Genomic DNA, 17492 nt, shown 5'->3' with positions numbered 1-17492 from the left:
TGTGTCGCTCATTTCTATCCTGTAATCTAGCCTGTCCACTCTCTTCCAGCGCCTTCACTACTTTTGAGCAACAGCGCAAAACCACCACAAGAGGGCGCATAAACTGAAATCCCTCAATGCTGTTCAAATAATTTTTAGATTTTTAATTAAACTGTATATTAATGAACTAATTTGAAATATATGTGCATTTTATAGAGGACTTTAATAAAAAATTTTGTGTGTTGCAACTTCACAAAATAACTATTTCTGAGTGACCGTTATATAAAATCTAATGTATTTATCATACTTCGTACGCTTGATTATTTCTGATATTGATTATTTGAAGAAAGACTATTATGTTACGTTATGTTAAGTTATTGCCCCCCAACATTTCTAAGTTCTGCATAGCAGAGGAACTGATTCATGTAATCATCCAATCAGAAGTCTAGCCGAGCAGCACGTGATCTAACCCGGAAAAGCGAGCTGAGTGGATAGTCTGTTTTTCAGGAAAACATCTTTATCTTAGAGTGAAGGGAAAAAGTGGAAAAGCAACAGATCTGAGGGGCGTTTTGTGTTGTCGAATAAAATCTGAATCGTCTCTCAGGATAAGTCGGATAAGTAGGGGATGCTGGGGGTGGCAGAGATGACGGGCAGGTAACGTTACGATGCTTGAAATAAATTTGTATTAAATATGTTATAGATAAATCTTCCTCTCTAGCCAGAGATGCAGCTGATATTTAGTTTTATTGTTTACTTTATTACTTTTCTTCTTTCTTTTTTCCACCCTATCTCTTTAATTACTGTTAAACTGTAACGTTAAGTGTTAAATCTTTGTTTTATATAGAGAGAATAACTAAAGTGGCATGGGTTGCTAACGTTAGATAAGGGCGGATGCTAAGCTAATTAGCCTCCCTAGTTGAGTTTTGCTGGGGTACACACACACACACACACACACACACACACACACACACACACACACACACACACACAGAGAGAGAGAGAGAGAGCTGGAAAGACATTCAACACACCACAGATGTTTAGACAAGCACTGTCATGCTGCAGTTAATGGTCTATATAATAGCCTAACTGTTACTTAGATAAATATAAGTTAACAAATAACATGAATTTAGGCATAATTTAACTATTTAATACAATTAATAGTATTTTTGGAACGCTGCTATGTGCTCCTCATCCTTCTGCTTTCTCAGATGTTTTGTGTAGTCTGTGCTTGTGACGTTTTGCTTTTCTGGAGACCAAATTCCCAAACATTCCTGATCTGGAATCAGATCTTTTGGGAAAACATGGATGTAATCTGCTTCCTGAGATGTTCCTGAGCGCCTTAAAAACTGACAATTATCATGTCTTAACAGTGTTAAGGGATGGAATTATTTACACATTCAATTTAAAGACATTTGTAATGTTGCAAAAGATCTATAGATTTCAAACAAATGCTGTTCTTTTAACTTTCTATTCAGAATTCTGAAAAAAATTTATCAGTTTCCTTAAAGATATTGAGCAACACGACTGTTTTCAACCTTGATAATAATTAGAAATGTTTCTTAAGCAGCAAATTCAGCATATCAGAATGATTAGAAGGATCGATTAGACCGGGTCGAGTTATTTTAAATTGTAATAATATTTCACAATATTACTGTTTTTACTGTATTTTTGATCAAATAACCACAACCTTGATTGAGCATAAGATATTTATTTCTAGGTCTAAGAACACTAGTGAAATACTTTTTTTCTAATAATAATAATAAGAAGAAAACTAATTACAATTGGAGAGAGAAGTTGAATAAAATGGTAACACTTTACAGTAAGCTCTCATTTGTAAACATAAATTAACAATGAACAATATATTTTTGAGGCATGTATTATCTTTGTTCATGTTAGGTCACTAATGTTAAAAATACATATTTAAAAAAAAAAAAAGCATTAGTAAATGTTGAAATTACCATTGACTAAGATTAACAAATTCTATTAAATAATGTTAAACAAATAAAACCTTAACGCAAAAAGTTACCCAAAACATTTCTTTTTGAAACTTTTTATGCCACACAGTAGCCTATATTCTTCCTAAATGCATGTTGGATAAGCTGGGAATGTGTCGTCATACTTCCAGTACACACACACACACACACACACACACACACAGATGGCACAGCTCCAGGTTCCTCACACAGTAGTGTGAGACCTCCACTGTTGTTCTGTGAGCTCTTGCATATGATAAGACCTGACATAAAACAGTCTCCATCTCTTAAACACACGAATGATCTATTTTTACATCTACAGTGTGTCGGTACACAAGCAGATCTTTTCTTTTCAAATCACCATATTAGGGAACGTGTCCTTGGAATAGTCAGTCTGCTTTAACGCTGTGAAGGGAGTGTGGGGAAGTTGTAAAGACGATCCATCCTCTAATAGCCACATGACCTGTGATGTCAGTGGAGAGATGTCTGTGCAGGGACTCACTGAGTCATTTGGGATCTCGTCTGGCAGTGTGACCACAGGCCACGACAGGCTAATTCTGTTTGTGTGATGTAAACATTGGTTGAAGTCTTGCCCGGTCGCTCCTAAACGGTGTAACTTAATATCTCGCAAAGTGCCAGACAAGACTACATCATGGGACTTTTGTTTAGAGAAACATCATCTTGAATCACTCTCGAGAGCAGGATAGCAAATGATGATATGATACTGATACAGATGTGACACAATTTAAAAATAAAGACACATATGAAATTGAGGAAATTAAATGCCAGCATTTATCAGCTAATTTACCTGGCCAATATATCAGTGAATGAATGAAGTTATATACAATTCCATAAAAAAAAAAAAAAATGTTAAGTTTTTTTTTTATCAAAAACAGTAATATAGTGAAACATTATTACAATTTAAAATAACACTTTTATATTTGAATATATTTCAAAAATGTATTTATTCCTGTGATGCAAAGTTGAATTCTCAGCATCATTACTCCAGTCTTCAGTGTCACATGATTCGTCAGAAATCATTCTAATATGCTGATTTGCTGCTCAAGAAACATTTATTATTATTATGTTGAGAAAAATTTGTGCTGCTTAATATTTTTGTGGAAAATTATTATTTTAATTATTTTTTTTTTTTTTAGGATTCAGAATAGAAATATTTTGTAACATTATAAACATCTATTCTGTCACTTTGATCAATTTAATGCATTCTTGCTGAATAGAAGTAGAAATTTCTTTAAACCCCCATGTTTGCGACGCCAAACATTTGTTAGTAGTGTGATTCTTGCATATACATTTGTTTGTTACCATAGACACTGCTGATTGTTTCTCCTGACATTGATCTGTTTCTAACAGCAACATGGCCAATGCCCTGGCAAACGCCTCGTGCGAACGGTGTAAAAGCGGCTTTGCCCCGGCGGAGAAAATTGTCAACAGCAATGGCGAGCTGTATCACGAACAGTGCTTCGTCTGCGCCCAGTGCTTCCAGCAGTTTCCTGAAGGACTCTTTTACGAGGTACTTCCATTAAACCTGTCATGTAGCATTTAATCTTGAAGCCTGCTGGTTAAAGCGGTGATATCCTACATTTCCTTTTTTTCTTCTTTTTTTTAATTAAATTAAAGAAAGTCCTGGAGGTCGAATTAAAATGTTAGATTTGTTGTATAATGGTTTTTTGCGGAACAAACAGATATAAGATCTAATATTAAATATTTGTTATAAATAAATATTTTAAATATATTAAATATATATTTATTTTTTCCCATCCTCTCTCTGATCCTTACATTTTAAATTTAGTAAATCTTTTTTTTGGACTGGGTGAAGTGTTGAGATCTTGAAGTTACACTATGTTTTGTCTTCAAGTTGAATTCAGAATTTGCAATTGATTGACTTTGAGACATATTCCCACCGGAGCCGACGTGTTGTGTTTAATTTTTTCTCTCTTTTGTCCATAGTTTGAGGGAAGGAAATACTGTGAGCATGATTTCCAGATGTTGTTTGCTCCCTGTTGTCACCAATGTGGTAAGAGACGCACATGCATAAACACACGAACAGGTGATGTTATTGACTGTGCTAATTGTGAATTGTGTCCCTCATATTCCCACAGGAGAATTTATAATTGGGCGTGTGATTAAGGCCATGAATAACAGCTGGCACCCTGACTGTTTCTGCTGCGATATCTGCCAAGCCGTGCTCGCCGATGTTGGATTCGTCAAGAACGCCGGCCGGTGAGTTTATAGCCAGTGAGGGATGACCGTGAGCATGTGATTGACAGGCTCCATACGTTCAGTTTGATGTGAAAACTGGTCTAGTATCAGCCCTCTGATGAAATTATGATTTCATTAAAAGAGTAGTTCACTTCGAAATGAAGATTATGTCATCATTTACTCATTACTTTTGAAGAATGTCGGTAACCAGACAGTTGATGGACCCCATTGACTTCCATAGTAGGAAAAAAAATACAGTGGAAGTCAATGGGGTCCATCAGCTGTTACCGACATTCTTCAAAATATCTTTGGTGTTCAGTAGAAGAAAGGAATTCATACAGGTGTGAAACAAATTGAGGGCGAGTAAATGATGACAGGATTTATTTTGAAGTGAACTAATCCTTTAATGAAATATCTTTATTCTCATGAGCAGTTCTGTTTCTTTAATACATGTTTTGTTAGTCCTACCAGCCATAGTCATCATGTTCTTTAGCTCTGATTGTGTATGGGGCCAAATTGATACATGTAAATACAAATTAACAGAAAGTTGCGGTCCGTGTGTTCTGATTGGCTGATGTGCATGTCTGTGTTTTCCAGCCATCTCTGCCGTCCGTGTCATAACCGCGAGAAAGCTCGGGGCCTCGGGAAGTACATCTGTCAGAAGTGCCACGCCATCATTGAGGAAAACCCCCTTATTTTCAAAAATGACCCCTACCATCCCGATCACTTCAACTGCAGCAACTGCGGGTCAGTACGGCACCAAGTGACTCCTCTGCTGTGTCCATTTACTGAAAGTGATGTGATTTGGAGGTTGTGTGTGTTACAGTAAGGAGCTGACTGCGGATGCTCGCGAGCTGAAAGGGGAACTCTACTGCCTCCCCTGCCATGATAAGATGGGTGTGCCGATCTGTGGAGCGTGCAGGCGTCCAATCGAGGGCCGTGTGGTCAATGCCATGGGCAAACAGTGGCACGTCGAGGTTCGTGTGCTTTCTTTTTTTTATTTTAAGCAAATAAAATGTTCAACACAGTGACAAATTTCTAGTACAATTCATGGATATAGCTAAATATGTTTTTAATCACGGATGCTAGTTAATAAACAAAATAAAACAGAAAACTGTTTCGGGTCAAAATGCCAGCCTTGACTAGGTATCAATGCAAACATCATAAGATACGTCTTAGGCCCCGTTTACACGTACATGGTTATTTTGAAAAACGGGAGACATTTCCCTTTGGTTGTGCCCCTCGTTTACACGCAAACCTCTGAAAACGATTCTTTCTAAAAACTCCGGCCAGAGTGGAGATTTTGGAAAACTCTGTTTGCACGTTTGCATGTAAACTGAGAAAAACTGAGTTTTAGGCAGTCGACGTCACAGTAGGGCTGGGCGATATGGCCAAAAAAAAAAAATCACGATAATTTTTTTTATATCAGTCGATATCGATAATTATCACGATAAAAGTCAAATCTTTATTTCTTTCAAGTTTAAAGGCAGATTTTTGCTCCTAAGTGAAAGTTGTAGAAACCAGAGTGTTAACTGTGGTTTTAAACTACTCTTTATTGTCAGAACATATCATGACAAACGCTTGCCAAACATGGTGAACATTTCACAAATCTGAGGTAGAACATTCAAACATTTGTCATTTTTCCTTAACAATTTCTTAGTTTCTGCATGTGCTAATTTTTTGGGGGTAAAATGTAATATTCTGACTGTTTGAGTTTTATTAAACTTAACCATTGGTCATCCAGTATCATGCATTTAGATCATGATAACCACATATAAAACCAGGCATAGCCTGTAGCACCTCACTATCATGGCAAAATGTAACTTTATGGTTTCTATGGTATTTGTATGAAAAACAGTAGCCTAAATACATTATTAAATACTGTAATTATATTCCATTAGTCCTTTAATACATTGTCTACATTAATAATATAATACAATTCAATATGTATATCCCACATTTCATGGTGCAGTTAATATTACTAGGCTAACGTTACAGTAAATCCATGGTAAATGATGGGAATTTGTAGACGGAAAAGCCTTCTGACTGTATCGTTGCGCACAGTGTTTCTCCTGTTTGTCAGCGCGGTTTCATCTGCCTTTAAACTGGTTTAAATCACTGAGACATTTGTGTTCCTCGCTGAATTCAAGCGCTTCTCACTGGATTTTGTGACCGAGACCGATCAGAGTAATCGCATCTGCTCTAGTGAGCTCGCGCTGCCGTTTGGACTTTGAGCCGAGCGGATAAATGGTCCGTGTGGCGCGCGGTTCAAATGAGTTTCGTTCCGCTTTTGGCGCATAAACATTATCGAACATTTATCGGCCTCGTGATATCGTTTTATCGAGAAAAATTATATCGCGCTAATTATCGTTATCGTTTTATCGCCCAGCCCTACGTCACAGTATGCAAAAGAACTTGAAATGCGTCAAAGGTGCGACCTGTATTTTCGGGATTCTGATTGGCTAACATGGGCTTGAGCTTCTCGTTACACTGCCACCTACAGGTTTGGCATGCTCTTGACGGCACATACACTGTTTGTGTAAACGAACACTTTTCTGAAAACGGAGAGGGTGAAATGTCCGTTTATGAAAATAACCGGCCATGTGTAAACGTAACCTTAGATGTATGCAAGCGGATCTGGCCGTGGGATATCGGGTGTCCATGAGGCCTTTCTTGCCTGCCACATATGATATTTGTAATATAAATCAAACAATTATATAGTAGAAAAGGAGAAGCACACAGTCAAACTGCAAAATGCATCAGATCAATATGAATATTTTTTATATAATATGTAGTAAAAAAAGAAGAAAAGTTATATTTTATTAGTGATCAATGAATGAATTGAGGCATTTATATAGTGCTTTCATATGTAATACTGTACACCCAAAGCGCTTTACAATCATGTCGGGGGGTCATTTTATTAGTGATATTTCAGTTAGTATTTTATTAGTGGTATTTCAAGACTCTAATAAGCGTCAAGCTGCTTTTATTTTATTTGTTCTATTTCTTTGTTCTGTTTGTTTAATTTGTTCTAATGCTTGTAATTTGTTTATTACTGACTGTTTACTTGAATAATTGCTTGAAAAAATAGAGAAATAGGCTTCATGTTGTTGTCATATTTAATTTGAATATTTTTCAATTCATTTTTAATTGTTTATTTGAAGGAGTGTGTTTAGCATATTAAAAAATGATTAGCATATTGTTTTTGACTCCTGAAATGTTGAAATTGTGACAACCCTATACTGAATTGAATAATATCTATTTAATTTTTACCAATTAAGACAATATTATACCAATCTTTTTTTCAATGTGCGTGCGCATGAGGCGTCCGCTGTGTGATTCGACACTGCCTCTGACACTGAATTTGTCACTTTAGATCGCTTCCTTTATCATACACTACTGTTCAACAGGTAGGATAAAAAAGATATTAATACTTTTATTGAGCTAGGATGTGCTAAATTGATCAAAGGTGACATCTATAATGTTACAAATGTTTCAAAAAGGATTTCTGAAGGATCATGCAAAACTGAAGACTGGAGAAATGATGCTGAAAATTCATTACAAAAAATATTTTGACTTAAATTTATATGTATATTTTATTAAATGAAATAAATTCAGCATTGGTGAGCATACGACTTAAGCAAAAATCTTACCTCAAACTTTTGAATGGTAGTTTATATTTGAGCTTCACACTGACAGCTTGTATATTTGTGTGTGTTTGCAGCATTTTGTCTGTGCCAAATGCGAGAAGCCTTTCCTGGGACACCGTCATTACGAGAGAAAAGGTCTTGCTTACTGCGAGACTCACTACAACCAGGTAACGTAGGCCTGACTCCTCTTTCAAAGCCTCTTTTGTCCCCCCCCCCCCAAAAATCTATTATTTCTAAACATTATGGATAATGAAACTTTTAGCTTTTAATGCCGAGTGTCTGTTGTGTCTGTTGTGCAGCTCTTTGGTGATGTTTGTTACCATTGCAACCGTGTGATCGAAGGAGACGGTAATTGCTGTTTACTTGAACATGATATTGACATTTAGTTCTCAACCTTTAAAGCTTCAGTATTTATATAATAGCAAAAACTAATAATGCCTTGTAGTGCAGTAGTTATGGCTTCGGGAACTGCCGTTGTGAGTTGTTAAGATGCTTTTGTGTTTTCTCTCAGTGGTGTCGGCTCTGAACAAGGCTTGGTGTGTGAATTGCTTCTCGTGCTCGACCTGTAACACCAAGCTCACTCTCAAGTAAGTGATTTTACACACACACACTCATCCGATATCACAATCTACCCCACTTTCCTTTTTCTGTTTGTGGCTTTTCGCTAGCTCTGTATAAATTTGTTCAGAAGTGTCTTTAAATTGGGTCTTCCGGGTGCTGTGAAGTTAGGATCATAACTAACCTTTCTGTCCTGCTAACTCTTGTATTCTCTACTTCCATCCCCTTCAATTCTCTCCTCCGCTCTCGAAATGCTCCCACATTCCATTTCTCTTCCTCTCTCCCACTTCAAACCCAATTTTCCATCCAATTTCCCCTCCTTTTCGCTTGTTTCTCCTCTTTCGTCCCTCATTGTGCCTGACGGTGGCCCTGCAGGGACAGATTTGTGGAGGTGGACCTGAAGCCGGTGTGCAAACAGTGTTACGAACGCCTGCCGGAAGAGCTGAAACGGCGCTTGGCGAAACGTGAACGCGACTCTCGCGAACGCCGAAAGAAGGCCATCGCCGTCTGTCTGTAACCCTTTTCTCTCTTTTTCCTTCTTCATGCTCATCTGCTTCACTCGTTCTTTATCATTGGTTAGTGTTTTCAACCTCACCGTTTATTTTGTGGCTTTTATGGATTCCTTTCAAAAATGTTTTCCTGTAGGGATGGACATGTCAGATATCGGCTGATACTATTTTTCTTAAGAGCGTCTGTCAGTATTGGATATTTAATTGTGCATGCCTATTTTTTTAATTTTCACCATAATTTAGATGGAAAATCTACTTATACTGTCATATACTGCTGCTCATTTAAACTTTACAAATATGAATCATTTAATAAACACTGGAATGTAATGTAACTTCAGAATGTATATACATTTTTCGTTCTGTTTGTTTCATTCTATAATGTGATGCCTAACATCAATTGTAGCAATTTATTTAATTTATTAAATTTTTTTAAAATAAATGTTCATATTTATTGGTTATTAGCCATAACATCAAAATAATTATCAGTGTCAGCCAGAATTTAAATGCCGGTGCATCCCTGTTTTCCAGTGTTCATTTGTCAGTTCAACATTATCATATTTTTGATATTCATCATCATATTGATTGTTTTTTGGTCATTCATAGACCCATTGTCCTCAAAGTTTTTACTGAAAATACGCACATATAATGCAAATGAATTTATGCAACTGCTGAAACAGTATATCATGTATACAGTCATAACAGTGTTATTTATTATTGTACTGTTTAATAGTATTGTTTATATTCTATTATATGGTTTAATATTTAGAATTGTTATTTTGAATAGTTTTAGTTAACAATAAAAAGCACTGTAAGTAAATGAAATGGGTTGCGTACTTGCATATTATATGTGTCTGGCCTAAACGTGTTCGAAAGCACATTCCTAAAAGCAAGATTTGTGTTTCTAGGAACAAGTTTGTGGAGTTCGACATGAAGCCAGTGTGTAAGAAGTGTTACGAGAAGTTTCCTCTGGAGCTGAAGAAGAGACTCAAGAAGCTCGCAGAGACCCTGGGCCGCAAGTAGATCTCCTCGCCATCTTTGGTGCTTTAAGAATGAATGGAGACCAAACAAAATCTGGACCGCGTTTCATTTGGGATTCGTTTTCGCTTGTTGTCTTACTTTATCGTTCTGTGATGGAAAGTGGCCAGCAGATTTTCTTTGGTCTCGTTCCAACAGATTGTTCTTGTTTCTTAACACAATGCAACCAAAACCAAATACTTTTATATTGTTTATTGATATATATATATACGTACTTGCATGTTTATGAAGATAATGCTAGTTGTAGTCTCACTGTTCAGAGCATGTTTTTGACATTTGTTTCCTCGTATGCAATGCCACAGAACTTTTTCCTCAAGGCTGAAACCCTTCCTGCGTATGACCCTGGGTCCGACTTTGATCTTTTGATCTAAGAGTTGTATTTGATATTTAATGTATGCTCAAGCCTCACATATTTCTGTCAGACAGGGGATCAAAAGTTAATGCATGATGTAATGAGTCTGGAGGAACAAGACAACCTCTAAACCAAACTCTTCGCTCGACTGAACAGAGTGCTCAGGCTGTGTAATCTCCTTCTCAACTTAAATGATCTTGCTTTATTAAAGCCCTTGCTGTGTTCTCGAAATATGCAATAAAAGACACCACTTGTATTTCTTCTAAGAGGTTTACGAACTGTTGACTGTCGTGCATCATAACATCCTTGTCTTATTCATTTCGTTTTATACGTTTAGTTTTATGACACGCCTGCCTTATTTTTCTGGAGAAAAAATTTATTTACTCTTCAAATATAATGAACTCACCCCTCGCGTTTTGTTATTTACATCGACAGCAATGTAACAATCGACTGAACTTAAACATGATTTGACTGTCCTTGTAAGAAGTATGAAAAACCTCACTACATTTCTACTCTACATTATATTTTGTGTGTTTGATTGTGCATTTAGCATATTTGTTCCTTTTTTTAAATGCTCTTTTATTACAGTCAGACATTTCATTTTACTTTACAGCAATATTTAGACACATAGCTAAACTAGTTTATGAATTTATCACGGCCTGCATTCACAGAATGACGCATTTTGGCAAAATATGTATTAATATGCTTGTTGGCAGCTTTTAAATAAATTTCACTATGTTCTGTACGAAATCTAAAAATATATTAATAAAGTATGCACTATTTCTGATGTCATATTTTTTTTGTAATGTAGTTTTTAATCTCTGTTATAAAACTAACAGATATGTATTTAATCAGCCTTCAGATGCATTTACAGTCAACGATCCATAAAATATTGGTATCTTGCAGTCCAATAAAATGCAAAAACAATTGTAAGGGGGTTTTAAAATTGTAAAACAACCATAAAAATAGTTCATTAGACTCGCATGCAATCTGATTATCTGAACTGCAAGGAAAGAGGGACCAAAACATTATTTAATACAGAATTACAAAGATAATCAAACGAGAATGAGTTTGGATTTGGAATGACAAGGGCTAAATGATGACCAGTCATGGGTGTTATGCATTACTCAGTAATGAATTAGAAAAAGTTGAAAAGTAAAGTGGGGATTACTCTTAATTTTTCTGTAATTTAATTACAGTTACGTCTGATGCAATTGCATTAAATACTGTCTAGACTACAGAACTTCCTTCATTTTAGGATTTAACATTAAAGTGTAACATAAAATGTATGTTTTAATGTAACCTCCCTTAGGTCAGTTCGAAAATAATTTATGCAATTTTATATTATTTATTTGAAAGAATTAAGAGCAGTTTCATGTCTATCCTTGTATTGTTCATCTGGTCGAGGTTGATATGGAATTAATGCAATACATTTTAGAGAGAGTGTAATCTAATTACACTGTTGAAGATTTTTTAGAGTAACTTACCCAACATGGATAGTGACTATTATTCTTTGAAGGTGATGTATGTAATATACAGTGTTCTTTAGGAAAATGTCAACAGGTGGCGCTGTTACACAGGACCTGAAACTTACAGATGAAAGTCTTCAATAAAAGTTGCATTTCGTTTGAAAAGAGACCTTCAGTCCTCATGAAACATTTTAAATACTCCGTCTCTTCCTCTAGTTTCCCTTTAGGATTAAAGCTGCGGTGCAACATGGATCAATTGTTCAAAAGATTTGGAGAAATAGAAGCAACACAATAAGAGTTCTGGATACTACTGGGTGGGTTGGATTGAATGAACAACTACTCAATATCACTGAACAGACTCGCCGTTTTACCGTTCGTGCTTCTAATCACAAATAAAACAATACCTCTGATTCTATTACTGTAGCTCAACAGCAGAAGTGAGAACAGCAGAAAAATATTATCTGTGTGTCGCCTCGCCTCTGTCATCATTTACAATGGCAGTAATTTACATTCAGCGGCGCTAATTTCTGTGCTCTCGAGGGCTGCGGCAATTCGTCTTTTCCCTGCGAGCATCTCCTCCTCTGTGGAATCTTTTCAAATGAAAGGAGAGAAGGAAATGACAAAGAACAATAAGAGGCATTCAGAACATTCTCAAAGAGAGCAATTGAAGAGGGTGGATTTGACTAGTTAGTTTCCTCAGAAATAATCTTCAACAATGCTTGACGTCACGGGCTCGGCTGTAACCTCTGTGAACATTGTCATCCGCGCTATTCGTGTGTGTGTGGCCTGGTAAACCCTACATTATGAGGACATAAAATGTCCTCACAAAGATGGCAATACCTGACATCCTTGTGGGGACATTTTTTGGTTCCCATTGGGAAAACAAGTGTAATCATACAAATGAAAATTTCAAAATGTTAGAAAGTTTTCTGTGATGGGGATAGGGTTAGTATAGGGGGATAGAATATACAGTTTGTACAGTATAAAAATCATTATGTCTATGGAAAGTCCCCATGGAAACCTGTGCGTGTGTGTGTGTATACTTGTGTATGGCCATTAGTGATGTCTCTTCTATAGGCTATATGCTCTAGCACAGGGATTTTTGAAGTGGTGTTCAGGGACCCCCAGGGGGCCTCACGGGAGTGCTGGGGGCCCGTGGAAATGTTTAGACAGTGCAAAAAGTAAAATAATAACAATAAAATAAATAAATAGATACATAAAACTTTATAATCAAAAGATTAAGTTAACAAGAGTTATATATTTTCTCATATAGGCTATATATATAATGACAAAAAATGAATTTATTGGATACAATACAGTGATGATTATGAACACAAACATTTTATTTTAAATAACGTACCAATAACCATGCTCATAATGGAAATCGTTTATTTCATATAGACTAAATTATTACATTTAATATTGGATAGTAAAAAGCGAAGATCATACACAAAAAGACCAAGAATGTAAATAGGGTCAATTTTGATTTCATACTGACAAAATAATTCCATTCGGCCCCTTCAACCCTGAATTACATCCTTATGTTATGGTAATGTTTCTCTTCACAGAGCGGCCTTTTAATAAACATCTTTAATTTTTATCTAGACGTGCTGGGTCTAATAGACTTTACTGTCCCTGCATGTTCATTGATTATGTTGTGCCTGAATGAAAGCACCATAAAGAAATCTTAAGTACATTTTTGAAATATAGGCTATGATACGGCTAGCTGGAGGCCAGAATTGTATAGTGTCTACTAATTAAGGATTTACATCAAAAAGGATATTTGTTCTGGAGCCTGCAGTGCATTTGGTTTGTTGATTACGGTGTATGAAAATCATGCTGTGCTCAGAGGCTGATTCTAGTGTAAGAGAAGAAAATATAGAGCTTGTGTCCATAAAAGTAGCCGTCTTTAATTATTCATGCTGAGTGGGAATAGTCGTACTTGCTAGACTTTGTTATTCAACGGTAGGATGCATTGATTGACTACCGTAGACGTTTGGTTCTCCTGCACGTGTTGGATCAATTTGTGTGTGTATGAGAAAGAAAGAAGGTTGAAAAGAGAGACAGACTGATGGAAACAGTGAGGTTCAGGACTGCGGGGAGTTATGGCAAAGGACTGAAAATCTATCATGGTGACAGTATGCATGGAAAACGTCAATATGTGTCACACACAGAAAACCTTCCGGGTGGATAAAGGAAAGCGACAAGCGCCGAGCCGGGGATCTGTGTGTGGAAACACAGGTGCAGTCGTGCTTATCGGGTTTCTGCATGTCCAAACATAGCCTGGTTCCCTTTTTTTGATTAATATTATTGATCCGGCCAGGAAAATTATGGTAGCCCACTCATCCGATATAAACACGGCTCCTCCGCTGAGCCGATATCAAAGTTGCTTTTCTCTTCACTGAAGTTTAGAGAGGGAAACATCTGAAGTGCAGCCAGGATGTGTGTGCTCGCATTAATGATATCTCTTCTATATATGCTCCAGCTTATGTGACCGAGAAGTGTTCTCGACATCTTCAACTTGTCAAATCTTCAACTTTTTGTCTCCTTAATTAGCATATTGAGAGGAGTCCCATCATGGCAGGTGCTGAGCTGCTGGTTGCTGTTTTATGATTGTGAACTTACTTTCTCAAGTGGAAAATTTCGGATGCAACCAGACATCTTCGTCGCAAGCTATTAAGCTAAAGAGGAAGCAGGATTTCAGAGTTGTATAATTGACATAATTATCCATGAATAAGTCGATTCTTTGTGCCAACTCTATTTCTAGACGTTGCTTCTTTTCTGCGTCCCATCAGGCCAGATCTCTCTCTCTCTTTCTCTCTCTCTCTCTCTCTCCCTAAGATGAAGCCAACTGAATCTAAATGGGACGCATGTTTTATTCAGGAGAAAAGTGATATCGTGGCTTGTTCATCGGGGGGGGAAAGTGTGCTTGAGTGTTTTTGTTCGGGCTGGTGTTTGATTGGAAGTCACTAGTGAAGTGAAATTACTTTACCTATTGATTTTTCTGGCTCATTTTCTCACGATTTAGGAACATGGCCGAAAGAAAATGCTTCAACGGGTATCTTAGTTAAGAATGCCATTAAATCTACAGCATGTAATGAACCTCTGAAATGTGGGGGGTGAATTAGATGTTGTGAGTTTGAGATGCCAGTGTTTAACTGCAGTTTTGGGCATATTTTGAGGAAGCTCCTGTGGTAAAACATGTTTCCTATACCAAGAAGTCATCTGGGAGGTAAATGTCCTCTAATTGTTTTGTAATTTAAAGCATTGCATTGAAATCTCATGGAAATCAGACCCAAGACCTTGGCATTAGCAACAAACAACCAATGACTAAAAAAAATGTATGTGCTATGTTTAGTTTTTAGCACGAGGGAAGTATCAATCAACCAACCAACCATCCAACCAACCAACCAACCAACCAACCAACCAACCAATCAATCAATCAATCAATCAATCAATCAATCAATCAATCAATCAATCAATCAATCAATCAATCAATCAATCAATCAATCAATCAACCAACCAATCAATCAATCAAGTAAAATAAGCAACATAAATAAAATACAGTACTCCTGTTATTAGTGATGGGACAGTTGATACCTGGGCTCTGACGCAGTTTTCAAAGCACTATTGTATCACAAACTGTTCCGATGCTTGTGTCAAAATGACAATACAACATGACTCATGATGTTTGAAGCTTCGAACGTCATGCAGTATCAGAAGGTTCGAGACAGCTGGTCTAAACATTTTTTTTTATATATTATTGATCAATAGCCTATGTGAATTCATTGACCAGGCTACACACGACATGAGTTGTGGTCTCATTAACACAAATTAATTTAGATGAGATGAGATTAGATTAGATAGAACTGTATTGATCCCAGATTGATTGTCACGGACTTCTGAAGCTTTGTTTGGTCACGTGCTTTTACAAACCATATATCCTCTGCTCCGCGATAATTTATTAGATATGGTGGAGAAAACAATTCTGACCACCATATGTCGCTAATGCGCATTGTGTTAAAAGCTTTGAGTAATGAACCGTTTTTTCGGCACAATTTGATGAAAGCCTCAAATGCTTCAGAAAGCCTCGGTTTTCCATCACTACCTGTTATGGTAGATAGTGAACCCAGATACAGGAAATGGTATAAATCAATTTTAATAATGAAACCAGGAATCATTATAGACAGTAAACAGAAAAGGTCATCCAAATGTCTTGATGAAGATGATGATGATGAAGCTTGGCAGGCACAGCAGTAACTGCAATGGGGTAAACAGATGACAAGAGTGACTGAAGGATGATGGCTTGGAGCACGGGAAATAAAGATGGGTAATTCTAACTGGAAACAGGAGAGAAAACAAGAGCATAACGGGAACAAACACCATGATAAACGAGAACGGTCCGACACAGACAAAACACGAAAGGGCTGCTTATAAGGGGAGAGGAAATAGCGAGCAGGTATCGCGTTAATCAGGTGGCGGTGGGAAATAAGAGTAGCAGAGCAATATTGCCGCACGATAAACGCCACACACACCCACAAAACATGAGAGGAAATACACAAACCAAGCCGAGGATAAATCCTCTCTTCACAACTCCTCTGCATTTCCTTCCATGTTTTGTCTTTGTTCTCACAAAACAACCACAGTGGATTTATGTGGCTACATTTTCAACAACCAGAAGCCTACACATGGTACGGTTTCAGACTGATTCAAACTGGTAACTCGACTTTAAAAAAAATTTTCTCTAAACAGAACCGGAAAAATTTCCCAATTTTCTCCCACATCTTTATCTCTTAAGTCGAAAAGAAATGAAGGTTTTTGAGGAAAACATTCCAGGATTTTCCTCCATATAGTGGACTTCAATGGGGTACAATGGTTTGAAGGTCCAAATTGCAGTTTCAATGCAGCTTCAAAGACTCTACACGATCCCAGCCGAGGAATAAGGGTCTTATCAAACCGTTGTACCCCATTGAAATCCACTATATGGAGAAAATCCTGGAATGTTATTTCTTTTTGACTGAAGAAAGAAAGACATGAACATCTTGGATGATGTCGGGGTGAGTAAATTATGATATTTTAATTCTGAAGTGAACTAATCCTTTAAAGGCATTTGTATCGGGAATCGGGCAACACTGTATTTTGATACACAATGAGAACCGGTAAATTGGAGTCATTTGGATCTGACAGACAACCTATAACTTTACTCCATCTAGAACGGGAGACCTTTCTTGCACCATTACCCTGTCAAAAACACCTAATAAGAAAAGTCTTCATTGCATCCAGGCCTTCTGAGGAACATAAAGGGACGACAGACAGTGCACCAGATTCACAACCCTCCCCAAGGGGTCGCACTGGCAAAGTCCCATTTCTCTTGCTGTTCACTCTGTCTACAAATCCTGGTAAGCTAAAAGTAGATAATTCGTTTCAGACAGAGCACAGTATGAGAGCTCTCCTGGCTTTGTGAGCCATCACACTGAATCCCCCGTCAAATAAAAGAGGCATGGGAAAGTAACTTTATGCAGGATTTTTTGACATTGCGATGGTGTTAACAGAGCTTAACCTTCTCTGGGTTTAATTTGCTCAGGTGCCTGTTTAAATGTCATCGCTGGTCTCCTGATTGAAGACTCCCTGCCTCGCTGTATTTAGATGAAGTTATTAAACATTTCTAATCTGCCATTTACGTAATGTCTTGGTATATTAGCAGGCGTTAGGTTATAGCTGTGAAGTGAAAAATGAAGATGAACATA

At 37.0% G+C, this 17492-nt stretch overlaps 1 protein-coding gene across 1 annotated transcript; it reads left to right on the top strand.

The window, feature by feature from the left end:
• The first annotated feature begins 466 nt into the window (after positions 1–466).
• On the top strand, positions 467–11068 carry lims1 (LIM and senescent cell antigen-like domains 1). The gene is made up of 10 exons (XM_084395613.1): positions 467–633; positions 3324–3483; positions 3921–3987; positions 4073–4193; positions 4770–4919; positions 4999–5149; positions 7897–7989; positions 8122–8170; positions 8334–8409; positions 9795–11068. The coding sequence occupies exons 1-10, from the start codon at positions 605–607 to the stop codon at positions 9907–9909; spliced, it is 1011 nt and encodes a 336-aa protein (XP_084251739.1). The 5' UTR covers positions 467–604; the 3' UTR covers positions 9910–11068.
• The last annotated feature ends 6424 nt before the right edge of the window (positions 11069–17492 follow it).

The sequence above is a fragment of the Rutilus rutilus genome (assembly GCF_951802725.1).
Source record: "Rutilus rutilus genome assembly, chromosome: 22".
Taxonomy (NCBI): domain Eukaryota; kingdom Metazoa; phylum Chordata; class Actinopteri; order Cypriniformes; family Leuciscidae; genus Rutilus; species Rutilus rutilus.
Note: the sequence above shows the minus strand (reverse complement) of the source record. Positions and strands in the feature narration are given on the sequence as shown.

Bases quoted from the DNA above. Each gene is read 5' to 3' on its own strand.
- lims1 (XM_084395613.1), top strand. From the start codon at position 605: ATGCTGGGGGTGGCAGAGATGACGGGCAG. The intron at 634-3,323 runs GTAACGTTACGA...TGTTTCTAACAG, and splicing joins GTGGCAGAGATGACGGGCAG to CAACATGGCCAATGCCCTGG. The intron at 3,484-3,920 runs GTACTTCCATTA...TTTTGTCCATAG, and splicing joins CTGAAGGACTCTTTTACGAG to TTTGAGGGAAGGAAATACTG.